The following is a 26,105-nucleotide window of genomic DNA, read 5'->3' as shown; positions in this document are numbered from 1 at the left end:
TCTCCTCCCTCCTCCCTCATCCTCATCCTCCCCCCTCCTCCTTCATCCCCATCCCCCCTCATCCTCAGCCCCCCTTCCTCCACATCTCCATCCTCATCCTTCATCTTCCTCCTCCTTCCTCATCCTCAGCCCCTTCCTCCTCCTCTACCCCCCTCTCGCCCCCTCCTCACCCCCCTTCCTCCCCATTTCCTTCCTCATCCTCCCCCTCTCCTTCATCCTCCTCAGCCTTCATCTTCACCCTCCTTCCTCCCTCCTCATCCTCACCTCCCCTTCTTCCTCCTTCCTCCCCGTCTCGACCCCTCCTCATCCTCTTCCTCCCTCTGTCCTCGTCCTCACCCCCCTTTCCTCCTCCTTCATCTTCAGCCTCCTGCGGCCTTCCTCATCCTCCCCCCTCCTCGTACCCCTCTCCTTCATCCCCCTCCTCCTCAGCCTTCGTCTTCACCCTCCTCATCCTCACCGCCCTTTGTTCCCCTCCTTCATCCCCATCTCGACCCCTCCTCATCCTCATCATTCCTTTTCGCTTCATCTTCATCCCTCCTCATCCTCCCCCTCCTTCATCCCCATCCTCCTCAGCCTTCATCTTCCTCCTCCTTCCTCATCCTCACCCCCCTTCCTCCCCATCTCCATCCTCATCCTTCGGCTTCCTCCTCCTTCCTCCCTCCTCATCCTCACCCCCCCTTTCTTTCCCCGTCCTCCCCCCCTCCTTCATCCCCATCCTCCTCAGCCTTCATCTTCCTCCTCCTTCCTCATCCTCACCCCCCCCCCCCTTCCTCCCCACCTCGGTCCCTCCTCATCCTCATCCTTCCTTCCTCCTTCATCTTCACCCTCCTCACCCTCCCCCCATCGCCCCCATCCTCCTCAGCCTTCATCTTCACCCTCCTCATCCTCACCCCCCCTTTCTTTCCCATCCTCCCCCCTCCTTCATCCCCATCTTCACCCTCCTTCCTCATCCTCACCCCCCTTCCTCCCCACCTCGGTCCCTCCTCATCCTCATCCTTCCTCCTTCATCTTCACCCTCCTCACCCTCCCCCCATCGCCCCCATCCTCAGCCTTCATCTTCACCCTCCTCATCCTCACCCCATCACCCCCGTCCTCCTCAGCCTTCATCTTCACCCTCCTCATCCTCACCCCCCCTTCTTTCCCCTTCTCCCCCCTCCTTCATCCCCATCTTCACCCTCCTTCCTCATCCTCACCCTCCCCCTTCCTCCCCACCTCGGTCCCTCCTCATCCTCATCCTTCCTTCCTCCTCCATCTTCACCCTCCTCACCCTCCCCCCATCGCCCCCATCCTCAGCCTTCATCTTCACCGTCCTCATCCTCACCCCATCACCCCCGTCCTCCTCAGCCTTCATCCTCACCCTCCTCATCCTCACCCCCCTTCCTCCCCATCTCCATCCTCATCCTTCAGCTTCCTCCTCCTTCATCCCTCCTCATCCTCACCCCCCCTTTCTTTCCCCTCCTCCCCCCTCCTTCATCCCCATCTTCACCCTCCTTCCTCATCCTCACCCCCCCTTCCTCCCCACCTCGGTCCCTCCTCATCCTCATCCTTCCTTCCTCCTCCATCTTCACCCTCCTCACCCTCCCCCCATCGCCCCCATCGCCCCCATCCTCAGCCTTCATCTTCACCCTCCTCATCCTCCCCCCATCGCCCCCATCCTCCTCAGCCTTCATCTTCACCCTCCTCATCCTCACCCCCCCTTTCTTTCCCATCCTCCCCCCTCCTTCATCCCCATCTTCACCCTCCTTCCTCATCCTCACCCCCCTTCCTCCCCACCTCGGTCCCTCCTCATCCTCATCCTTCCTTCCTCCTTCATCTTCACCCTCCTCACCCTCCCCCCATCGCCCCCGTCCTCCTCAGCCTTCATCTTCACCCTCCTCATCCTCCCCCCCTCTTCTTTCCCGTTCTCCCCCCCCTCCTTCCTCCCCCCCCCCCCATCCTCACCCCCCTTCCTCCCCAACTCCATCCTCATCCTCCCCCCCCCCCCCCCCAAAAAAAAAACCCAAATCGCGGCTCCTCCGTTGCCTAGGAAACCCCGGGGGGGGCGGGGGGGGTCCCCCCCGTTTTCGGGTACCCCCCTGCCGCCCCTCCCCCCACCCCCCCCTCTCCAGAGGGGCCCCCGCGCGCCCGGCCCCGCCCCTCCCCCCGCTATTTTTAGCCGCCCGTTGCTATTTTTAGCGCCGCGGCTTCGGCGCCCAAATTTGGCAGCGGCGGAGCCGCGCGCATGCGCGTGGGGAACGGGGGGGACCGGGGAGGGGGGGGGGGACACGGGGGGGCGGGGCCAAGGCCGGGGGGCGGCCGCCAAAAAGGGGAGAGGGGGGGGAGGGGGGGAGAAGGGGGTTCCCAGCGGCCTGGGGGGGGGGGGGAGGGGGGGTTCCCCACACCCCTGGGTCCCCCCCCACCCGAGTAGGGGCAGCCCCCGGTGACACGTGACCCGTCCCACCCCCCCCCCATTCCCCCCCCACCCCATTGGCCACCCCTCTCTTGAGCCTTCTGCCCATCCCCCCGCCCTTGAGCCCCTACCAGCCCCCCATTGACCCCCATCTCCCCATTGACTCCCTTGAGCCCCCACCCTCTCCCAGTTGACCCCAACCCTCTCCCAGTTGACAGCCTCCAGCCCTTGAGCCCCTTATTGACCCCCCACCATCTCCCAGTTGACCCCCACCAGCTCTTGGGTGCCTCTAGCTCCCCATTGACCCCCTCCAGCCCCCCACTGACCCCCGGCAGCCCTTGTTGACCCGTTGACCCCCTCCATCCTTCCCTCCACCCCTTGAGCCCTTCCATCCCCCCATTGGCCCCCTACCTCTCCGTTGACCCCTCCATCCACTCCTCCATCATTTTGTTGACCCTTCCGTCAACGTCTCCATCCGTTGACCCCCTCCATCCCCTCATTGACCCCCTCCATCCCCTCATTGACCCCCTCCATCCCCTCGTTGACCCCCTCCACTGCCCCATTGACCCCTCCATCCCCAGTTGACCCCCTCCATCACTTGTTGACCGCTCCATCCCCTCATTGACCCCCTCCATCCCCTCATTGACCCCCTCCATCCCCAGTTGACCCCCTCCATCCCCAGTTGACCCCCTCCATCCCCTCATTGACCCCCTCCATCCCCTCATTGACCCCCTCCATCCCCAGTTGACCCCCTCCATCACTTGTTGACCCCCTCCATCCCCAGTTGACCCCCTTCATCCCCTCATTGACCCCTTCCACCCCCCCGTTGACCCCCTCCATCCTTCCCTCCGCCCCTTGGCCCCTTCCATCCCCCCCGTTGCCCCCCCAGCCCCTCTGCCGACCCCCCCACCCCCCCTCCATCCCCCTCTTGACCGCCATTGGCTCCTCCGTTGACCCAGCCGCCCCCACCCCCCTCTTCCACCGCTCCCCCCCCTACCCCTCCGAGGAGGGAGGGGGGGGCGTGTCCCCATCCCCGCCCCTCCCCTAACCCCGCCCCCCCGCCGCGCGCCATCTCCTATTTCGGTGCGAAGCCACCGCCGCGCCGCGCCCCCCCCCCCCTCACCTCTCCTCCTTCCCCACGCTGCGCGCGCGTTTACGTCACCGCTGACGCTACCAGACCCCCCCCCCCCCCCCACCTCAACACTGGGAGGGGTTGTAGCGGCTGGGCGAGTGACGCGGTGATGACGTCGGGCGGCCGCGGTCCATATAAGGGGCGGGCGGGCGGGCGCGGCGCGGCGCGAGGATGCTCCGCTCCACCAAGGGCGCCTCCAAGGCGCGGAGGGATCAGATCAACGCCGAGATCCGCGCCCTGCGGGACCTCCTCCCCCTCCCCGAGGGCGACCGGCCGCGCCTCTCCTACCTCCACGTCATGGCCCTCGCCTGCATCTACACCCGCAAGGGCGCCTGCCTCCGTCCCGGTGCGTCCCGCCGCCGCGTCCCGCCGCCGCGTCCCGCCGCCGCGTCGCGGAAGGGGAAAGGGGAGAGGGAGGTTTGGGGTGGAGGCGGGGGATGGAACTGGGATGGGAGAGAGAGGTGGGATGGGATCGGGCGTCGGGATGGAACTGGGCATCGGGATGGGACAGGGCACCGGGTTGGGATCGGGCACCGGGATGGGATCGGGCACCGGGATGGGATCGGGCATAGGCACTGGGATGGAACCGGGCACTGGGATAGGACTGGGCACCAGGGTGGGATCAGGGACTGGGATGGGACCAGGCACTGGGATAGGACTGGGCACCAGGGTGGGATCGGGGACTGGGATGGGACCAGGCACCAGGATGGGACCCGGCATCAGCACTGGGATGGGACCAGGCACGGGGATGGGATCAGGGACTGGGATGGGACCAGGCATAGGCAGAAGACCGGGCATCAGCACTGGGATGGGACCGGATACCGGGATGGGACTGGGCACAGGCATCGGGATAGGAGCAGGCATTAGCACCAGGATGGGACTGGGAATCGGCACCGAGGTGGGACTGGGAAACGGCACTGGGATTGGACTGGGGAATTGGACCGGGGAATGGCACTGGGATGAGACTGGGAATCGGCATTAGGAAGGGGACAGGAGCTGCTGGGGGGGAGCCGGGGGGAGCAGCGACAGCGGGCTGGGACCGGGCTGGGACCAGACTGGGATGGGGACGAGAGCAGGCAGCAGCACTGGGACGGAGACCGGGGAACGGGGGAGCCCACACCGGGCGGGAGAACGGAGCTGGCGGGGGGACGGGGTGGGCAGCGGGAGAGGGACCGGGACCGGGATGGGGACCGGGATGGGGACCGGGACCGGGATGGGGGATCGGGATGGGGACCGGGACCGGGATGGGGACCGGGATGGGGACCGGGACCGGGATGGGGATCGGATGGGGACCGGGACCGGGATGGGGACCGGGATGGGGACCGGGACGGGAGCGGGCAGGGACCGGGGCGGGCGGGGGTGGGATCAGCACCGCGGACAGGGACCGGGAGGGACCGCGGGTACCGGTTTCAGCACCGCGGACAGCAGCCGCGGGATCGGGGATGGGATGGGAACCGGGATCGGGGATGGGATGGGATGGGGGAACTGGGATCAGGGAATGGGAACTGGGATGGGGGAGCAGGGACCGGGATCGGGGATGGGATGGGATGGGGGAACTGGGATCAGGGAATGGGAACTGGGATGGGGGAGCAGGGGACCGGGATCGGGGATGGGATGGGGAACTGGGATCAGGGAATGAGAACTGGGATGGGGGAACAGGGACCGGGATCGGGGATGGGATGGGAACCGGGATCGGGGATGGGATGGGATGGGGGAACTGGGATCAGGGAATGGGAACTGGGATCAGGGAATGGGAACTGGGATGGGGGGAACAGGGACTGGGATCAGGGAATGGGAACTGGGATGGGGGAGCAGGGACCGGGATCGGGGATGGGATGGGGGAACTGGGATCAGGGAATGGGAACTGGGATGGGGGAACAGGGACTGGGATCGGGGATGGGATGGGGGAACTGGGATCAGGGAATGGGAACTGGGATGGGGGAACAGGGACCGGGATCGGGGACGGGATGGGGGAACTGGGATCAGGGAATGGGAACTGGGATGGGGGAACAGGGACCGGGATCGGGGATGGGACGGGAGAACCAGGACAGGGAGCTGGGATCAGGATCGGGGATGGGATGGGGGAACCGGGACAGGGAATGGGGACCGGGGTCAGGGATGGGATGGAGGAACTGGGATCAGGGAATAGGGACTGGGATCAGGGATGGGATGGCAGAACTGGGACAGGGAACGGGGACCAGGGTCAGGGATGGGATGGGGGAACCGGGACAGGGAATCGGGCTCGGGATCGGGGATGGGATGGGGGAGCTGGGATCAGGGGACAGGGACCGGGATCGGGATCTGGGATTGGGATGGGGACCGGGACTGGGGATCAGGATCAGGACAGGGGTGGAGACTGGGGCCAGGAACCAGGGATCGGGACTGGGACAGGGACCAGGACTGGGAATTGGAATCAGGATTGGGATCAGGACAGAAACTGGGACCGGGGGCTGGGACAGGGGGACTGGGATTGGGACCGAGACCCCAGGACCTGGACTGGGGCCAGAACTGGGCCAGGAACCAGGACAAGGAGCTGGGACTGGGATTGGGACTGAGGATCCGGGATGGATCCGGGGATCGGGAACAGGGATCGGGGCTGGGAACTCCCATGGGTCCATGTGGGCGACACCGCAGTGGTGCGTTGGGTGCCGGGGCCACCTGGGTGCCACCGGGAACGGCGACGGGACCACGCAGGGTGCTGGATGGGTGCCGGATGGGTGCCGGATGGGTACTGATGGGTGTCCCCATTGCAGGCCCAACGCGGGGGAGCACCCATGGAGCTACTGGGAGGGCCGGAACTGGCTGACCTGGTGGCGTCGTTACCCGGGTTCCTGCTGGCCGTCACCCGCGAGGGGAAGCTGGTGGGCGTCACCGACAACGTTGCCCAGCACCTGGGCCACTCCATGGTGGGCACCTGGGCGCGGGGTTGGGTGCTGGGGTGGTCCCGGTGCCGTGGGACCATGGGTGGTGGGCGCTGGGGGTGGTCCCGGTGCCGTGGGACCATGGGTGGTGGGCGCTTGTGGGACCATGGGTGGTGGGCGCTGGGTGGTTCTGGTGCCGTGGGGACCATGGGTGGTGGGCGCTGGGGTGGTTCTGGTGCCGTGGGACCATGGGTGGTGGGCGCTGGGGTGGTCCTGGTGCCGTGGGACCATGGGTGGTGGGCGCTGGGGTGGTCCTGGTGCCGGGGACCATGGGTGGTGGGCGCTGGGGTGGCCCTGGTGCTGTGGGACCATGGGTGGTGGGCGCTGGGGTGGTCCAGTGCCATGGGACGATGGGTGGTGGGCGCTGGGTGGTCCTGGTGCCGTGGGACCATGGGTGGTGGGGGTGCTGGGTGCCGGGGTGGGTGCTGGGTGCTGGGGGTGGGCGCTGGGTGCCAGGTGCTGATCCTCCCCCCTCCCCCGGCGCAGGTGGACCTGGTGGCACAGGGCGACAGCATCTACGATCTGCTGGACCCGGCCGACCACCCCTTGGTGCGACATCAGCTCACCCTGCCCGGGCCGCCCCAGGCAGGTGGGTGGGACCCGCGAGGAGCGGGGTGGGGGGGAGGGATGGAGGGATGGAGGGATGGAGGGAGGAGGGATGGATGGAGAGATGGATGGGGGGATGGATGGCCCAAGGGATGGATAGAAGGTCGGAAGGATGGAGAGATGGATGGACAAAGGGATGGAGGGATGGATGGAAGGTCAGAAGGATGGAGAGATGGATGGATGGATGGATGGACAGTTAGAAGGACAGAGAGATGGATGGATGGATGGACAAAGGGTGGATGGAAGGTCAGAAGGATGGAGAGAAGGATGGAGGGATGGACAAAGGTATGGATGGATGGAGGGTTGGAAGGAAGGATGGAAAGAGGGAGGGTAGATGGAGGGAGGGATGGAGGAAGGATGGAGAGAGGTAGGGAAGGACGCGTGGAAGAAGAGAGGGATGGATGGAAGGACAGAGGGATGGGTGGAAGGATGAAGGGATGGGAGGATGGGTGGATGGATGGAAAGACAGAGGGACGGAAGGATAAAAGGATGGATGGAAGAGTGGACAAAGAGTTGGAAGGACGGAGGAATGAAGGGAGGGATGGGGAGAGGGAGGGATGACGGACGGATGGATGGAGGGTTGGAAGGACAAAGGGATGGCTGGAAGGTAAGGAAGCATGGAAGGACAGAGGGATGGACGGATGGAAGGATGGAGAGATGGAAGGATGAAAGGATGGACAGAAGGATGGACAGATGGAGGGATGGAGGGGTGGATGGAGGGATGGACGGAGGGATGGAGGGATGGACCTACGGAGGCCGGAGGGACCAACGGAGCCCCCCCTCCCCAGAGCGCCTCTTCCGCTGCCGCTTCACCACCTCGCGGGCCTCGCGCCGGCCCAGCGCCGGCCGGAAGCTGGTGTTGCTCCGGGGCCGCTTCCAGGCCCCTCCCGGGCCTCCCGGGGCCTCGCCGGACTTTTCGTGGCCTTCTGCGCCCCCCTGGACCCCCCGCCCTGGCCCTGTCCCGACTGCCTGCTGCTCCCCGCCTTCCAGAGGCCGCCACGCCGCGACCTCGCCCTGCTCGACGTCTCCGAGAGGTGAGCACCCAGGGGTCCGGGCGGGGTCCCAAATGTGCCAGGTGGCCCAGGTGGGACCCAGTCCCGGGTGGGACCCAAATATCCTTGGGGTGACCCAGGTGTCCCAGGGGTGACCCGGGTGGCCCAGGTGGGACCCAGATGTCCCGGGGGTGACCCAGATGTCTTGGGTGGGACCCAGATGTCCCAGGGGTGACTCAGATATCCCAGGGGTGACCCACACATCTCAGGTGGGACCAAGACGTCCTAGGGGTGACCCAGATGTCCCAGGTGGGACCCAAATGTCCCGGGGTGGCCCAGATGTCCCGAGTGGGACCCAGATGTCCTGGGTGGGACCCAGATGTCCTGGGTGGGACCTAGACGTCCCAGGAGTGACCCAGATATCCTGGGTGGGACCCAGATGTCGTGGGGGTGGCCCAGATGTCCCGGGTGGGACCCAGACGTCCCAGGGGAGACCCAGGTGTCCTGGGTGGGATCCAGGCATCCCGGGGGGACCCATATGTCTCAGGGGTGACCCAGACATCCCGGGTGGGACCTGGACATCCCAGGGGAGGTCCCAAACATCCAGGGGGGACCCGAATGTCCCACGAGGGACCCAAATGTCCCAGGATGGACCCGGGCGCGGGCAGGTGAGGGACCCACCCGCATTGTCGTCCCCCCCCCCAGCGTCCTGATCCACCTGGGCTACGGGCGAGGGGAGCTCCTGGGCCGTTCCTGGTACCGCCTCCTGCACCCCGAGGACCTGGGCCACGTGGCCCGCCAGCACCTCCGCCTCGGTGAGCGTCCCCTCCGCCGTCCCCCCGGGGGTCTCCGTGTCCCCGCCCCACCCAAACATCCCCGTTCCGCTGACGGTCCCCCCTCCTTGTCCCCGCAGCGGGTAGCGGGGGCGGAGGCGCGAGGGGAGCTGGTGACCCGGCTGCAGCGCAAGGACGGCCTGGGTTGGACGTGGGTCTACGCCCGGTTGCGCCCCGAGGGCCCCGCCCTGCTGGCCCACAATTTCGTCATCAGGTGAGCGGATCTGCCCCCCACCCACCCCTCCCCGGCGTCCGGGTGGCCCCGGATGTCCCATCGTTCCACGGGAAACCCAATTTTGGGGCATCTTCCCCCCCACGTGGGACACAGGTGGCCGGAACACCCCACCCAAGTGGCACCCGTGGGTCCCGGCGCCCCCCACCCTCTGGGGGCACCCAAGGGTCCGGGTTCGGGCCAGGCCGCCCATAATCCCTCCCCATTTCTCCCACAGCGAAGCCGAGGCCTGGTGCCTGAGGCAGCAGCTGGCCGCCGAAACCCCCCCAGGCCCCCCCGAAGCCTTCGGGCCTGGCCTCGACTTCCCCGGCGCCGACGTCGGAGCGGGCGGGGACCTGGGCGTCGGCGCCGGCCCCAGCCTCGGCCTGGACGTGGGTCCTGGCGTTGGATCGGGCGTGGATCTCGGCGTCGGATCTGGGCTTGGAGACGACGTCGGCGTCAACGTCGGCCTTGGCCTCGGGGTCAACGTTGGATGTGGCATCGAACCGACGTTGGGCGTGGTCTCGCAGCCGGCCTGGGGGCCAACGTTGACCCCGGTCTTGGAGCCAACATGGCACCCGGTCTTGACGCCAGCATGGGACCAGCTCTTGGAGCTGCCATTGGACACGCTCTTGGCGGCAACGTTGAAGCCAACATTGACCCCGGTCTGGCAGCCGGCGTCGCAGTGAACGTTGGGCGTGGTCTCGAAGACGGCGTTGGACACGGTCTCGGCGCCGACGTCGGCGCTGGAGTCGGCATGGGCGTGGCAGCCGGCGCCGGCGTTGGTCCCGACCTCGGGGCTGATATCGGAGCCGCTCTCGGAACCGGAACCGGCACCGGAGAGGACGTTGGAGCTGGTCTCCAAGCCACCGGCGGAGCGGACGTCGGTCCTGGTCTCGGAGCCGGCGTTGCCCTCAGCGTCGGCGCCAACGTCGGGCCCGGGCTGGGCGGTGGCATCAGAGCCGGCGTTGGGCTCGGCGTTGGGGCCGTTGGCCCTGCTCTTCCATCTGAGGTCGGCGCCGGCGTTGGACTCGCCGTCGGTGCCGGCGTCGGAGCCAACATCGGCGCCGGGGTTGGCACTGGCCTTGGACTTGGACTTGGACCCAACATTGGAGCCAACGTTGGCTCCGGTCTTGGATCCGGCGTTGAACTTGGCCTTGAGCTGCTCTTGGAGCCAACGTTGGCTCTTCCCTCGGATCCGGTGTTGGACTTTGCCGTCGGAGCTGGTGTTGGATCTGTCGGAGCCGGCGTTGGAGCCAGCGTTGGCTCTTCTCTTGGATCCGGTGTTGGACTTGCCGTTGGAGCTGGCGTTGGAGCCATCGGAGCTGGCGTTGGAGCCGACCTTGGCTCTGGTCTTGGATCCACTGTTGGACTTTCCATTGGAGCCGGCGTTGGAGCCAACGTTGGGTCTTCTCTTGGATCTGGTGCTGGACTTGGTGTTGGAGCCGGCGTTGGAGCTGTCGGAGCCGGTGTTGGAGCCAACGTTGGCTCTTCTCTTGGATCCGGTGTTGGACTTGCCGTCGGAGCCGGCGTTGGCTCTTCTCTTGGATCTGACGTTGACGTTGGCATCGGACTTGGCGTTGGAGCCGACGTCGGCACAGCTCTTGCGCCCAACGTAGGATCTGGCGTCGGACTCGGCATCGGAGCCGACGTCGGCGCCGGGATTGGCTCTGGCCTGGGATCCGGTGTTGGACTTGGCCTCGGAGCCAACGGCGCCTCCGGCATCGGCTCCGCCCCCGGATCGGACGTTGGTGCCAGCATCGGACTTGCGGTTGGAGCTGGCGTGGGGGCCGGCGGCAGCTCCGGTCTTGGCTCCGCCCTCGGATTTGCCGTCGGAGCCGCGCTGGGAGCCAACGTCGGCGCCGGGCTTGGGCCCGATGTCGGCGGCGCCGTCGGACTGGGCCTCGGAGCCGACGTTGACTCCGCCCTCGGAGCCGGTGTTGACGCCGGCATGGGACTCGGCGTTGGACTCGGTGCCGGAGCCGCCGTCGGAGCCAACGCCGGCTCCGCTCTTGGATCAACCCTCGGCCTTGGCCTTGCCGCCAGCGTCAACCCCGCTCTCGGACCCGGCGTCGGCCTCGGCGTCGGACCCAACGTCGACCCCGCTCTCCGACCGGGCGTCGGCCTCGCCGTCGGCCCCGCCCTCGGCGCCCGACTCGGCCGCGGAGCCAACCGCGCCCCCGCCGTCGGCCCCTCCCTTGCCCCCGCCGTCGGCGCCGGTTTGGCCACTGGCCCCCGCTTGGCGCCGGGCCTGGGGGTCCCCGAAACGTCGGGGGGTTCCACCGAAACTTGGACGCCCCCCTACACCCCTCGGCAAGCCCCGCCCTTCGCCTTCGGCCCACCCGAACCCCCCGAAGCGGCGCCCGAAAAATTACCGCCAAGTCCCGAAAGTCCCGGCGGGATCCCGGGCGGGGCCCCCGTTTCCCTCCTCACCCCCGAAACCTCGCCTCCGCCGCCGCCCCCCGCGGCCCCGCCCGGCCCCGCCTTACGCCGCCTCCTGCAGGGATTGGCCGCCGCCGCCGCCGGCGGACGTTCGCCCCGCCCGCCGGCCCCGCCCCGGTCGCCCCGCGACCCCTTCGCTGAGTTGTATCAACTCCCCCAGAGCCGCCTCCAGGACGCCTTCCGCCAAGGTAAGGGGTGGGGGGAGGGCTCATTTTTGGGTGGGGGGCACCCCTCGGGTGGGGGCGGGGGTTGACGTTGGCGTCGCCAAAATTGGGGGGGGGGGGGTTGACGTTGCGTCTCCCAGTTGGGTTTTGGGGGGAAAAGGGGACGGGGAGCGGTGTCGCCGGCGCCCGGGCGCCGTCGTTCGGGGAGGGGGTGGGGTTTTGGGCGGGGGGATGGGTGGGGGGCGGTGACGCGGGTCCCTAATTTTCGTGTCCCCCCCCTCCCCCCGCAGCCGGAAGCCAGCGCGCCCCGTCGTTCTGAACTAAGTCTGTGACGCGACTTGCCCCCAGTATGGCATATTGTCATTGTCACCCCCCCCCTCCCAGTGCCACCAGTACCCCCCCCCCTCCCGGCCCCCCCGGCCGCGTCCCCCACCCCCACCCACCGCCGCCCCCAGCCCGGGGCCTTGCGTGCTAATTTAACTCGTAACGAGTCTCTAAGGTAATTGGGGGGGGGCTGGTGGCCCCCCCCCCTCCCTCCCTCCCTCCCAGTCCGGTTGCCTGGGTCCAGTGTCCCCTCCCCCCACCCCTCCCCCCCCCACTCCGGGACCCCGTCCCCAAATTTTGTGTCCGTGGGTGGCTTGGACCCACCCGTAGGAGCCCCGCCCCCCCCCAAAGTGTCCCCTTGTCACCCCCCTCCTGTCACCTCGGGATCTGCGTTTTTGGCAGAGTCCCCCCCGCAAAAAAAGTGTCCCCCCCCCCACCCACGGGTGTCGTCCCCGATGTCCCCAACCTGGGGGACGCGGCCGTTGGGTTGGGTTGGGTCATGGCCCGATGTCCCCAACGTCCCCAACCCGGGGGACACGGGCGCCCGTTGACCCAAGCCGTTGGGTTGGGTCATGACCTGATGTCCCCAACGTCCCCAACCCAAGAGACGTGGGCACCCATTGACCCAAGCCGTTGGGTTGGGTCATGACCTGATGTCCCCAACGTCCCCAACCTGGGGGACATGGACCCGTTGACCCAAGCCGTTGGGTTGGGATCGGTCATGGACCAATGTCCCCAAACGTCCCCAACCCAAGGGTCGTTGGCACCCGTTGACCCAAGCCGTTGGGTTGGGCCATGACCTGATGTCCCCAACGTCCCCAACCCAAAGGATGGAGACGTGGCTAGCCGATGTCCCCAACGTCCCCCAAAAGTCCCCCAAGGGACGGTGAGATGTCACAGCCTGATGTCCCCGGTGTCCCAAACGTCCCCAACGCTGTAGGTCAGCGTCCCCAACGTCCCCAGCGCCCCCGATGTCCCCAGTGTCCCCAACGTCCCCGACGACGTCCCCGACATCCCCAACGTTCCCCACCCGAGACACCGAGAGACGTCGCCGCGCGATGTCACCGAGCCCGAGGGACTGCCACTCGTCACCGCTCGACGTCCCCGAGGGGACACGGGCACCTCGCCATCGTCGTCTCGGCTGGAGGGACAGAGACATTGTGGCGTGATGTCCCCAACGTCCCCAAGGGACGTGGGACCCTCGTCATCGCCCTGGATCAACGGACTGAGACACAGCGGGGTCTGATGTCCCCAACGTCCCCAACATCCCCAACTTGGGGGCATCGTCATCGCCTTGGCTCAAGGGATGGAGACCCACCACGGCCTGATGTCCCCAACGTCCCCAACTTCTCTGATGTCCCCAAGGGATGTGGGACATCTTCACCATCCTGGATCAAGGGTTGGAGATCCACCATGGCCTGATGTCCCCAACGTGGAGACATCGTCATCGCCTTGACTCAAGGGTTGGAGACCCACCACAACCCAATGTCCCCAAGGGACGTGGGACGTCTTCACCGTCCTGGACCAAGGGACGGGGACCCACCACAACCTGATGTCCCCAACATCCCCAGCGTCTCCAATGTCCCCAGGGATGTGGGACATCGTCATCGCCTTGACTCAAGGGACGGAGACCCACCACGGCCTGATGTCCCCAACGTCTGTGATGTCCCCAAAGGAGGTGGGGCATCGTCATCGCCTTGACTCGAGGGATGGAGATCCACCATGGCCTGATGTCCCCAACATCTCTGATGTCCCCAAAGGAGGTGGGACATTGTCATCGCCTTGACTCAAGGATTGGAGATCCACCACGGCCTGATGTCCCCAACGTCCCCAGCATCTCCAGCGTCCCCAAAGGACGTGGGACATCTTCACCGTCCTGGACCAAGGGATGGAGACCCACCACGGCCTGATGTCCCCAATGTCCCCAACGTCCCCAATGTCCCCAAAGGACGTGGGACATCTTCACCGTCCTGGACCAAGGGATGGAGACCCACCACGGCCTGATGTCCCCAACGTCCCCAATGGATGTGGGACATCTTCATCGCCTTGACCAAGGGATGGAGACCCACCACAACCCAATGTCCCCGTCGTCCCCCACGTCCCCCCCCCGAGGGACCGAGGCGCGTGGTGGCCCCGTGTCCCCCGCGTCCCCAACGTCCCCTGGAGGCCACCGGCCCCCCCGACCCCCCCCAATAAAGTGTCCCCCGTTGTCCCTGTGCCCCCGGCAGCTTCTTTCGGGGGGGGGGGCTGGGGGTTTTGGGGGGGGGGTGTCCCAGGAATTTGGGGGGACCCAGGGGTCTGGGGTGGGGCCCAAGGTTTTGGGGGGGATCCAGGGGTTTGGGGGTCCCAGAATTTGGGGGGACCCAAGAATTTGGGGGAGACCCCAGAATTTGGGGGGCACCCAGGATTTTGGGGGGGACCCAAGAGTTTGGGGGGGGACCCAGGGGTTTTGGGGGGCACCCAGAATTTGGGGGGGCACCCAGGATTTTGGGGGGGACCCAAGTGTTTGGGGGGGGACCCAGGATTTTGGGGAGGACCCAGGATTTAGGGAGGCACCCAGGGGTTTTGGGGGCACCCAGGAATTTGGGGGGGACCCAGGGGCTTGGGGGGACCCAGGGATTGGGGGGGACCCAGAATTGGGGAGGGCACCCAGAACTTGGGGGAGGGGACCCAGAATTTGGGGGCACCCAGGGTTTTTTGGGGGCACCCAGGAATTTGAAGGGACCCAGGATTTTTGGGGGGGGACCCAAGGGTTTGGGGGGGACCCAAGGATTTTAGGGGGGACCCAGGGGTTTGGGGGGCACCCAGGGGTTTGGGGGGCACCCAGGATTTTGGGGGGGACCCAGGGTTTTGAGGTGGGGGGGGAGAGGGGGCACCCAGGGGTTTGGGAGCGGCGGGCGCAGGGACCCAGCGGTTCTCGGGACCCAGGGCCCCGCCCCCGGGCCCCTCCGCCCCGCCCCCTCCCCGGCCACGCCCCCCCGCCCGCCCCGGGCCACGCCCCCGCCCGCCCGCCCCGCGCATGCGCGCTTCCTCCCGGCGACGCGGCGCGGTGAGACCCCGGCCCCGAACTGGGCCCAGTCCGGTTCCTCCCCCCCCAAACTGGGCCCAGTTCCCCTCCCCCCGCCCCAAACTGGGACCAGTCCCCTCCCCCCGCCCCAAACTGGGACCAGTTCCCTCCCCAGACTGGGCCCAGTGCTCCCCCCGCTCCCCAAACTGGGCCCAGTATCGCCCGTACCGGTCCCAGTACCCGTACTGGTCCCAGTAACCTCCCCGGAATGGTCCCAGTAGCCCCTCTGCGTGGTGTTCCGGCACCCCCATACTGGTCCCAGTACCGATACTGGTCCCAGTAACCCCATACTGGTCCCAGCACCCCCATACTGGTCCCAGTACTGATACTGGTCCCAGTAACCCCCTGTACTTGTCCCAGTACCTCCCTACTGGTGATGCATACCGGTCCCGGTAACCCCATACTGGTCCCAGCACTCTCATACTGGTGGCCCATACTGGTCCCAGTAACCCTATACTGGTCCTAGAGGCCTATACTGGTCCCAGTAACCCCATACTGGTCCCAGGATGCCGAACTGGTCCTGGCTCAGCACTGGTCCCAGAGACCTCGCCAAACTGGTCCCAGTACCTCCCGGGTCCCAGTACCCCCCAGTATCCTCCCAGTACAGACCGATGCACCCTCCCAGTGACCCCCAGTAGCTCCTAGTACCCCCCAGTCCCTTCCCAGTATCCCCCCAGCCCCTCCCCAGTCCCCTCCCAGTACCCCCCCAGCCCCTCCCCAGACCCCTGCCAGTCCCCCCAGTCCCCTTCCAGTAGCCCCAGTACCCCCCAGCCCCCTCCCAGTTCTCCCCTAGTTCCCTCCCAGTACCTCCAGCACCCTCCCAGTAGCCCCAGAGGCCCCTGAGCCCCCTCCCAGTCCCCTCCCAGTAGCCCCAGTCCCCCCCCAGTCCTCTCCCAGTACCCCCAGTGCCCTCTCAGTAGCCCCAGTCCCCTCCCAGTCCCCTCCCAGTACCCCCAGCACTCTCCCAGTAGCCTCCCAGTCCCCTCCCAGTAGCCCCAGTCCCCTCCCAGTACCTCCAGCGCCCTCCCAGTACCCCTAGAAGCCACCTAACCCCCTCCCAGTCCCCTCCCAGTCCCCCCAACCCCCTCCCAGTCCTCCCCCCAGCCCCCTCTCCCAGTCCCCCCCACCAGTCGAGCAGAACCATGGCCCGGGGCCGGCTACTGGGAGGCTGCGTCTGGCTACTGGGAGGACTGGCCCTGCTGCAGACCCTCTACCTGCGAGCCCTCCCCTCCCCCCACCCCCACCCCCCACCCCACCGCCGCCCCCCACCCCCAGCCCCACCCCCACCCCGCGGCGTACTGGACGCTTCGGGATCTTACTGGGTTTACTGGGATATACTGGGAGGACCTTTCCCAAACTGGGACCCCCCCGAATTGATCCTGGCCACCCACGGCACCCCGGGGCGGGTGGCGGGGGCGCTGGGGGGCGCCCTGGGGGGGGACGGGTGGGGGGGGCCCCTGTCGGTGGCGGTTTTCGGGGTCCCCCGGCGATCGCTGGAGGAGCTGCTGGCGGTTTTAAGGGGCCCCTGCCGTCGGCTCCGCCCACGCCTGCGCTTACACGTGGTCACGTGGGGCGGGGAAGCCACGCCCCTTAACCCCAAGCCACCAATAGGGGCCGGGGGAGGGTGCCGGGGGGGTCTCCGGCGATTGGCCGCCGCCGACCCCCCCAGTTACGTTTTGGGGGTCCCGTACCCCGGGAATCTCCTGCGGAACGTGGCGTGGGGGGGGGCGCTGGGGCCTCCCAGTCAGCCCAGTGCCCAAACTGGGAGGAGCAGCTTCGTCTTACTGGTGGACGCCGACGTGGTGCCCAGTCGGGGGTTGAGGGAGGAGTTCTTGGCCATGCTGGGGCGGGGGGGGGGCGCCCTCGGGACCCCCAAATTGGGGGGCGCCGGGGGGGACGGGCGCCCAGGTGGTCCCGGTGCCACCAGTGACCACGGGGTGGTCGGGAACTGGGAGGGAGTCAAAAAACCGGGGGCGCCGACGTTCTTGGCGGCCCTGGTGCCCACAAGGTTCTGGAGAACCTCAACCGGTTGGAGGAGCCCAAGGTCTTGGGGGTCAACGACGCCCCGGAGGACCCCAACGTGGAGGAGGAGCCCAAAAGTTGGGTGGCACCAACGTCCGGGTGCCAACGGTGACCCCGGCGGCCCCAACGTCTTGGAGAACCCCAACGACCTCCGTGACCCTGGTGTCCCCAACGTTCTGGAGAACCTCAACGCCTTGAAGGACCCCAAGGGGTTGGAGGACCCCAACGCCCTGGAGAACCCCAACCCCCCAACCGCCACCCCTCCCTGGTGGGACCGTGTCCTCTTCGTTCTCCCGGCCTTCGAAATCCGGGCGGGGACGCGGGTGCCGGGGACGAAGGCGGAGCTTCTGCGCCTGTGGGGGGCGGGGCAGGCCCGGCCGTTTTACGGGACCCTGTGCCCCCGCTGCCAGGCCCCCACGGACTACGGGCGCTGGCGGGTGCTGCCCCCCGCCCCCCGCCTGCGGGTGGCCTACGAGGTGGCCTGGAGGGACCCATGGGAGCCCTTCTACGTGGGCCCCGCCCGCGGAGCCCCGCCCTTCGACGAGCGCTTCCTCCAATACGGCTTCAACCGCATCAGCCAGGTGCCGGGGGGGCGGGGCCGGGGGCTTGTGGGTGCTGTGGGGTGGCCGTGGGTGCTATGGGGTGGCCACGGGTGCTGTGGGTGCTATGGGGTGGCCGTGGTGGCCGTGGGTGCTGTTGGGTGGCCATGGGTGCTATGGGGTGGCCACGGGTGCTATGGGTGCTATGGGGTGGCCATGGGGGCTATGGGGTCTATGGGGTCCCATGGGTGCTATGGGGTCCCATGGGTGCTCTGGGGGGTCCCATGGGTGCTATGGGGTCTATGGGGTCCCATGGGTGCTCTGGGGGGTCCCATGGGTGCTATGGGGTCTATGGGGTCCCATGGGTGCTCTGGGGGGTCCCATGGGTGCTATGGGGTCTATGGGGTCCCATGGGTGCTCTGGGGGGTCCCATGGGTGCTATGGGGTCTATGGGGTCCCATGGGTGCTCTGGGGGGTCCCATGGGTGCTATGGGGGGTCCCATGGGTGCTATGGGGTCTATGGGGGTCCCATGGGTGCTATGGGTGCTATGGGGTCCCATGGGTGCTCTGGGGGTCCCATGGGTGCTATGGAGTCTATGGGGTCCCATGGGTGCTCTGGAGGTCCCATGGGTGCTATGGGGGTCCCATGGGTGGTGTGGGGTCTATGGGGTCCCATGGGTGCTCTGGGGGGTCCCATGGGTGCTATGGGGTCTATGGGGTCCCATGGGTGCTCTGGGGGGTCCCATGGGTGCTATGGGGTCTATGGGGTCCCATGGGTGCTCTGGGGGGTCCCATGGGTGCTATGGGGTCTATGGGGTCCCGTGGGTGCTCTGGGGGGTCCCACGGGTGCTATGGGGTCTATGGGGTCCCGTGGGTGCTCTGGGGGGTCCCACGGGTGCTATGGGGTCTATGGGGTCCCATGGGTGCTCTGGGGGGTCCCACGGGTGCTATGTGGTCTATGGGGTCCCATGGGTGCTCTGGGGGGTCCCACGGGTGCTATGTGGTCTATGGGGTCCCATGGGTGCTCTGGGGGGTCCCACGGGTGCTATGGGGTCTATGGGGTCCCATGGGTGCTATGGGGGTCCCATGGGTGCTATGGGGTCTATGGGGTCCCATGGGTGCTCTGGGGGGTCCCATGGGTGCTATGGGGTCTATGGGGTCCCATGGGTGCTCTGGGGGGTCCCATGGGTGCTATGGGGTCTATGGGGTCCCATGGGTGCTCTGGGGGGTCCCATGGGTGCTATGGGGTCTATGGGGTCCCATGGGTGCTCTGGGGCGTCCCATGGGTGCTCTGGGGTCTATGGGGTCCCATGGGTGCTCTGGGGGGTCCCATGGGTGCTATGGGGTCTATGGGGTCCCATGGGTGCTCTGGGGGGTCCCATGGGTGCTATGGGGGGTCCCATGGGTGCTATGGGGTCTATGGGGGTCCCATGGGTGCTATGGGTGCTATGGGGTCCCATGGGTGCTCTGGGGGTCCCATGGGTGCTATGGAGTCTATGGGGTCCCATGGGTGCTCTGGAGGTCCCATGGGTGCTATGGGGGTCCCATGGGTGGTGTGGGGTCTATGGGGTCCCATGGGTGCTCTGGGGGGTCCCATGGGTGCTATGGGGTCTATGGGGTCCCATGGGTGCTCTGGGGGGTCCCATGGGTGCTATGGGGTCTATGGGGTCCCATGGGTGCTCTGGGGGGTCCCATGGGTGCTATGGGGTCTATGGGGTCCCGTGGGTGCTCTGGGGGGTCCCACGGGTGCTATGGGGTCTATGGGGTCCCGTGGGTGCTCTGGGGGGTCCCACGGGTGCTATGGGGTCTATGGGGTCCCATGGGTGCTCTGGGGGGTCCCACGGGTGCTATGTGGTCTATGGGGTCCCATGGGTGCTCTGGGGGGTCCCACGGGTGCTATGTGGTCTATGGGGTCCCATGGGTGCTCTGGGGGGTCCCACGCGTGCTATGGGGTCTATGGGGTCCCATGGGTGCTATGGGGGTCCCATGGGTGCTATGGGGTCTATGGGGTCCCATGGGTGCTCTGGGGGGTCCCATGGGTGCTATGGGGTCTATGGGGTCCCATGGGTGCTCTGGGGGGTCCCACGGGTGCTATGTGGTCTATGGGGTCCCATGGGTGCTCTGGGGGGTCCCATGGGTGCTATGGGGTCTATGGGGGTCCCATGGGTGCTCTGGGGGGTCCCATGGGTGCTATGGGGTCTATGGGGTCCCATGGGTGCTCTGGGGGGTCCCATGGGTGCTATGGGGTCTATGGGGTCCCGTGGGTGCTCTGGGGGGTCCCATGGGTGCTATGGGGTCTATGGGGTCCCGTGGGTGCTCTGGGGGGTCCCATGGGTGCTATGGGGTCTATGGGGGTCCCATGGGTGCTATGGGGTCTATGGGGTCCCATGGGTGCTCTGGGGGGTCCCACGGGTGCTATGTGGTCTATGGGGTCCCATGGGTGCTCTGGGGGGTCCCACGGGTGCTATGGGGTCTATGGGGTCCCATGGGTGCTATGGGGGTCCCATGGGTGCTATGAGGTCTATGGGGTCCCATGGGTGCTCTGGGGGGTCCCATGGGTGCTATGGGGTCTATGGGGTCCCATGGGTGCTCTGGGGGGTCCCACGGGTGCTATGTGGTCTATGGGGTCCCATGGGTGCTCTGGGGGGTCCCATGGGTGCTATGGGGTCTATGGGGGTCCCATGGGTGCTCTGGGAGGTCCCATGGGTGCTATGGGGTCTATGGGGTCCCATGGGTGCTCTGGAGGTCCCATGGGTGCTATGGGGTCTATGGGGGTCCCATGGGTGCTATGGGTGCTATGGGGTCCCATGGGTGCTATGGGGGTCCCATGGGTGCTATGGAATCTATGGGGTCCCATGGGTGCTCTGGAGGTCCCATGGGTGCTATGGGGGTCCCATGGGTGCTATGGGGTTTATGGGGTCTATGGGGGGGCCCGTGGGTGCTATGGGGTTTTATGGGGTCTGTGGGGGTCCCATGGGTGCTCTGGAGGTCCCATGGGTGCTATGGGTCTATGGGGGTCCCATGGGTGCTATGGGGGTCCCATGGGTGCTATGGGGTCTATGGGGGGGGTGCCATGGGTGCTATGGGGTCTATGGGGGTCCCATGGGTGCTCTGGAGGTCCTATGGGTCCTATGGGGGTCCCATGGGTGCTATGGGGTCTATGGGGGTCCCATGGGCGCTATGGGGGTCCCATGGGTGCTATGGGGTTTATGGGGTCTGTGGGGGTCCCATGGGTGCTCTGGGGGTCCCATGGGTGCTATGGGGTCTATGGGGTCCCATGGGTGCTCTGGGGGTCCCATGGGAGCTATGGGGTCTATGGGGGGCCCATGGTTGCTCTGGGGGTCCCATGGGTGCTATGGGTCTATGGGGGGGCCCATGGGTGCTCTGGGGGTCCCATGGGTGCTGTGGGGTTTTATGGGGTCTGTGGGGGTCCCATTGGTGCTATGGGGTCTATGGGGGTCCCATGGGTGCTATGGGAGTCCCATGGGTGCTATGGGGTCTATGGGGGTCCCATGGGTGCTATGGGGGTCCCATGGGCACTATGGGGGTCCCATGGGTGCTATGGGGTTTATGGGGTCTATGGGGGGGCCCATGGGTACTATGCGGTTTTAGGGGTCTGTGGGGGTCCCATGGGTGCTATGGTGTCTATGGGGTCCCATGGGCGCTATGGGGTTTTATGGGGTCTATGGGGTCCCATGGGTGCTATGGTGTCTATGGGGTCCCATGGGTGCTATGGGGTTTATGGGGTCTATGGGGTCCCATGGGTGCTATGGGGTTTTATGGGGTCTGTGGGGGTCCCATGGGTGCTATGGGGGTCCCATGGGTGCTATGGGGTCTATGGGGATCCCATGGGCGCTATGGGGGTCCCATGGGTGCTATGGGGTCTATGGGGTCCCATGGGTGCTATGGGGTTTTATGGGGTCTGTGGGGGTCCCATGGGTGCTATGGGGGTCCCATGGGTGCTATGGGTCTATGGGGGTCCCATGGGTGCTATGGGGGTCCCATGGGTGCTATGGGGTCTATGGGGGTCCCATGGGTGCTATGTGGTTTATGGGGTCTATGGGGGGTCCCATGGGTGCTATGGGGTTTATGGGGTCTATGGGAGGGCCCATGGGTGCTATGGGGTTTTATGGGGTCTGTGGGGGTCCCATGGGTGCTATGGGGTTTTATGGGGTCTGTGGGGGTCCCATGGGTGCTATGGGGTTTATGGGGTCCCATGGGTGCTCTGGAGGTCCCATGGGTGCTCTGGGGGTCCCATGGGTGCTATGGGGTCTATGGGGGTCCCATGGGCGCTATGGGGGTCCCATGGGTGCTATGGGGTTTATGGGGTCTATGGGGGTGGCCCATGGGTGCTATGGGGTCTATGGGGTCCCATGGGTGCTATGGGGTTTATGGGGTCTATGGGGGGTCCCATGGGTGCTATGGGGTTTTATGGGGTCTGTGGGGGTCCCATGGGCGCTATGGGGGTCCCATGGGTGCTATGGGGTTTTAGGGGTCTGTGGGGGTCCCATGGTTGCTATGGGGGTCCCATGGGTGCTCTGGGGTTCCCATGGGCGCTATGTGGTCTATGGGGTCTATGGGGGTCCCATGGTAGCTATGGGGGTCCCATGGGTGCTATGGGGTTTATGGGGTCTATGGGGGGGGTCCATGGGCACTATGGGGTTTATGGGGTCTGTGGGGGTCCCATGGGCGCTATGGGGGTCCCATGGGTGCTCTGGGGTTCCCATGGGCGCTATGTGGTCTATGGGGTCTATGGGGGTCCCATGGTAGCTATGGGGGTCCCATGGGTGCTATGGGGTTTATGGGGTCTATGGGGGGGGTCCATGGGCACTATGGGGTTTATGGGGTCTGTGGGGGTCCCATGGGTGCTATGGGGTTTATGGGGTCCCATGGGTGCTCTGGAGGTCCCATGGGTGCTCTGCGGGTCCCATGGGTGCTATGGGGTCTATGGGGGTCCCATGGGCGCTATGGGGGTCCCATGGGTGCTATGGGGTTTATGGGGTCTGTGGGGGTCCCATGGGTGCTCGGGGGGTCCCATGGGTGCTATGGGGTCTATGGGGGTCCCATGGGTGCTCTGGGGTTCCCATGGGCGCTATGTGGTCTATGGGGTCTATGGGGGTCCCATGGTAGCTATGGGGGTCCCATGGGTGCTATGGGGTTTATGGGGTCTATGGGGGGGGCCCATGGGCGCTATGGGGTTTATGGGGTCTGTGGGGGTCCCATGGGTGCTCTGGGGGGTCCCATGGGTGCTATGGGGTTTTATGGGGTCTGTGGGGGTCCCATGGGTGCTATGGGGTTTATGGGGTCCCATGGGTGCTCTGGAGGTCCCATGGGTGCTCTGCGGGTCCCATGGGTGCTATGGGGTCTATGGGGGTCCCATGGGCGCTATGGGGGTCCCATGGGTGCTATGGGTTTTATGGGGTCTGTGGGGGTCCCATGGGTGCTCGGGGGGTCCCATGGGTGCTATGGGGTCTATGGGGGTCCCATGGGTGCTATGGGGTCTATGGGGGTCCCATGGGTGCTATGGGGTTTATGGGGTCTATGGGGGTCCCATGGGTGCTATGGGGTTTATGGGGTCTATGGGGTCTATGGGGGTCCCATGGGTTCTATGGGGTTTATGGGGTCTGTGGGGGGGCCCATGGGTGCTATGGGGTTTTAGGGGTCTGTGGGGGTCCCATGGTTGCTATGGGGGTCCCATGGGTGCTATGGGATTTTATGGGGTCTTTGGGGGTCCCATGGGTGCTGTGGGGTTTATGGGGTCCCATGGGTGCTCTGGGGGTCCCATGGGTGCTATGGGGTCTATGGGGGGCCCATGGTTGCTATGGGGGGCCCATGGTTGCTATGGGGGTCCCATGGGTGCTATGGGTCTATGGGGGGCCCGTGGGTGCTCTGGGGGGTCCCATGGGTGCTATGTGGTCTATGGGGGTGGCCCATGGGTGCTATCGGGTCTATGTGGTCCCATGGGTGCTATGGGGTTTATGGGGTCTATGGGGGTCCCATGGGTGCTATGGGGTCTATGGGGTCCCATGGGTGCTATGGGGTTTATGGGGTCTATGGGGGGGCCCATGGGTGCTATGGGGTTTATGGGGTCTGTGGGGGTCCCATGGGTGCTCTGGGGGGGTCCCATGGGTGCTATGGGGTCTATGGGGTCCCATGGGTGCTCTGGGGTTTTTTGGGGTCCCATGGGAGCTATGGGGGTCCCATGGGCGCTATGGGAGTCCCATGGGCGCTATGGGGTTTATGGGGTCTATGGGGGGGCCCATGGGTGCTATGGGGTTTTATGGGGTCTGTGGGGGTCCCATGGGTGCTATGGGGTCTATGGGGTCCCATGGGTGCTATGGGGTTCTATGGGGTCTGTGGGGGTCGCATGGGTGCTATGGAGTCTATGGGGTCCCATGGGTGCTATGGGGTCTATGGGAGTGGCCCATGGGTGCTATGGGGTCTATGGGGTCTATGGGGTCCCATGGGTGCTATGGGGTTTATGGGGTCTATGGGGGTCCCATGGGTGCTATGGGGGTCCCATGGGCGCTATGGGGTTTATGGGGTCTATGGGGGGGCCCATGGGTGCTATGGGGGTCCCATGGGTGCTATGGGGTCTATGGGGTCCCATGGGTGCTCTGGGGTTTTTTGGGGTCTATGGGAGTGGCCCATGGGTGCTATGGGGTTTATGGGGTCTATGGGGCGGCCCATGGGTGCTATGGGGTTTATGGGGTCTGTGGGGGTCCCATGGGTGCTATGGGGTCTATGGGGGTCCCATGGGTGCTATGTGGTTTATGGGGTCTGTGGGGGTCCCATGGGTGCTATGGGGGTCCCATGGGTGCTATGGGGTCTATGGGTGTCCCATGGGTGCTATGGGGGTCCCATGGGTGCTATGGGGTCTATGGGTGTCCCATGGGTGCTATGGGGTTTATGGGGTCTATGGGGGGGCCCATGGGCGCTATGGGGTTTATGGGGTCAATGGGGGGGCCCATGGGTGCTATGGGGTTTATGGGGTCTGTGGGGGTCCCATGGGTGCTCGGGGGGTCCCATGGGTGCTATGGGGTCTATGGGGGTCCCATGGGTGCTATGGGGGTCCCATGGGTGCTATGGGGTCTATGGGGGTCCCATGGGCGCTATGGGGTTTATGGGGTCTATGGGGGTCCCATGGGTGCTATGGGGTTTTATGGGGTCTATGGGGGTCCCATGGGTGCTATGGGGTTTTATGGGGTCTATGGGGTCCCATGGGTGCTATGGGGGTCCCATGGGTGCTATGGAGTTTATGGGGTCTATGGGGGGGCCCATGGGTGCTCTGGGGGTCCCATGGGTGCTATGGGGTCTATGGGGTCCCATGGGTGCTATGGGGGGTCCCATGGGCGCTATGGGGTTTATGGGGTCTATGGGGGTCCCATGGGCGCTATGGGGTTTATGGGGTCTATGGGGGTCCCATGGGTGCTATGGGGTTTATGGGGTCTATGGGGGTCCCATGGGTTCTATGGGGTTTATGGGGTCTGTGGGGTCCCATGGGTGCTCCGGGGGGTCCCATGGGTGCTATGGGGTTTTATGGGGTCTGTGGGGGGTCCCATGGGTGCTATGGGGTTTATGGGGTCCCATGGGTGCTCTGGAGGTCCCATGGGTGCTCTGGGGGTCCCATGGGTGCTATGGGGTCTATGGGGGTCCCATGGGCGCTATGGGGGTCCCATGGGTGCTATGGGGTTTATGGGGTCTGTGGGGGTCCCATGGGTGCTATGGGGTTTATGGGGTCTGTGGGGGTCCCATGGGTGCTCTGGGGGTCCCATGGGTGCTCCGTCCCCGCCCCAGGCCTGCGAGCTGCACGTGGCCGGTTTCCGCTTCGCCGTCCTGGATGGGGCCTTCGTCGCCCACCGCGGCTTCAAGGAGCCGGGCGCCTTCCACGGCGCCCGCGAGGCCGAGCTGCGCCGCAACCGCCGCCTCTTCCGCCGCTTCCGCGACGACCTGCGCCGCCGCTACCCCCGCTCGCCCCGCCGCTGCTGAACGCGCCCCCCCCCCCCGCCACCCACCCACCCACCGGGTGCCACCCGGCCCGGGCGCCGCCCGACCCGGGCCTTCAGGGCCCGTTTGGGGCCTTCGGCAAAGATGGCCGCCGGGCCGCGGTGGTGGTGTCATGGCGGAGGGGAAGGGGCGGGGCTACGCCGTTGCGATGGCGGCCGGCGGAAGAGGTGCGCGCGGCTCGGACCAGTGCAAACCAGTACAAACCAGTACAGACCAGCGCCCACGTGGGGCCGCTGGGTTAAAATCAATAAAACGGAGTCGAATCCAGTCACAGCTGAGAATTTAATTTAATTTGATGATGTAATTTAATTAATTTAATAAGATCGAAGCGATTTGATAGAATTTAATGTGTTTAATATTGAATAATCAATTAATTTAATGACACTTAATATATTTAATATTTAATGATTCCATTAATTTAATGGAATTTAGTATAATTAAATAGAGTTATAATTT

The 26,105-nt window shown here is 65.9% G+C and overlaps 2 protein-coding genes across 2 annotated transcripts; both read left to right on the top strand.

Moving 5' to 3' along the window:
- Positions 1-3,692: 3,692 nt before the first annotated feature.
- LOC147596159 (uncharacterized) lies at positions 3,693-12,009 on the top strand. Its single transcript, XM_086771624.1, is given in 12 exon segments — positions 3,693-4,137; positions 4,504-4,880; positions 6,275-6,427; positions 6,929-7,031; positions 7,837-7,956; positions 7,959-8,082; positions 8,746-8,861; positions 8,961-9,087; positions 9,323-9,418; positions 9,503-9,579; positions 9,615-11,714; positions 11,981-12,009. Coding segments are annotated over 12 exon segments (3,867 nt in total).
- A 3,846-nt stretch (positions 12,010-15,855) lies between these two features.
- On the top strand, positions 15,856-25,840 carry B4GAT1 (beta-1,4-glucuronyltransferase 1). The gene is made up of 2 exons (XM_086771635.1): positions 15,856-17,684; positions 25,440-25,840. The coding sequence occupies exons 1-2, from the start codon at positions 16,224-16,226 to the stop codon at positions 25,629-25,631; spliced, it is 1,653 nt and encodes a 550-aa protein (XP_086627761.1). The 5' UTR covers positions 15,856-16,223; the 3' UTR covers positions 25,632-25,840.
- Positions 25,841-26,105: the final 265 nt, after the last annotated feature.

Source organism: Chlamydotis macqueenii, unplaced genomic scaffold, assembly GCF_036417535.1.
Source record: "Chlamydotis macqueenii isolate bChlMac1 unplaced genomic scaffold, bChlMac1.mat HAP1_SCAFFOLD_128, whole genome shotgun sequence".
In the NCBI taxonomy this organism is placed as follows: domain Eukaryota; kingdom Metazoa; phylum Chordata; class Aves; order Otidiformes; family Otididae; genus Chlamydotis; species Chlamydotis macqueenii.
The sequence above is the reverse complement of the archived record's forward strand: the minus strand, read 5'-3'. Positions and strand labels throughout refer to the sequence as shown.

Bases quoted from the DNA above. Each gene is read 5' to 3' on its own strand.
- B4GAT1 (XM_086771635.1), top strand. From the start codon at position 16,224: ATGGCCCGGGGCCGGCTACTGGGAGGCTGCGTCTGGCTACTGGGAGGA. The intron at 17,685-25,439 runs GTGCCGGGGGGG...TCCCCGCCCCAG, and splicing joins GCTTCAACCGCATCAGCCAG to GCCTGCGAGCTGCACGTGGC.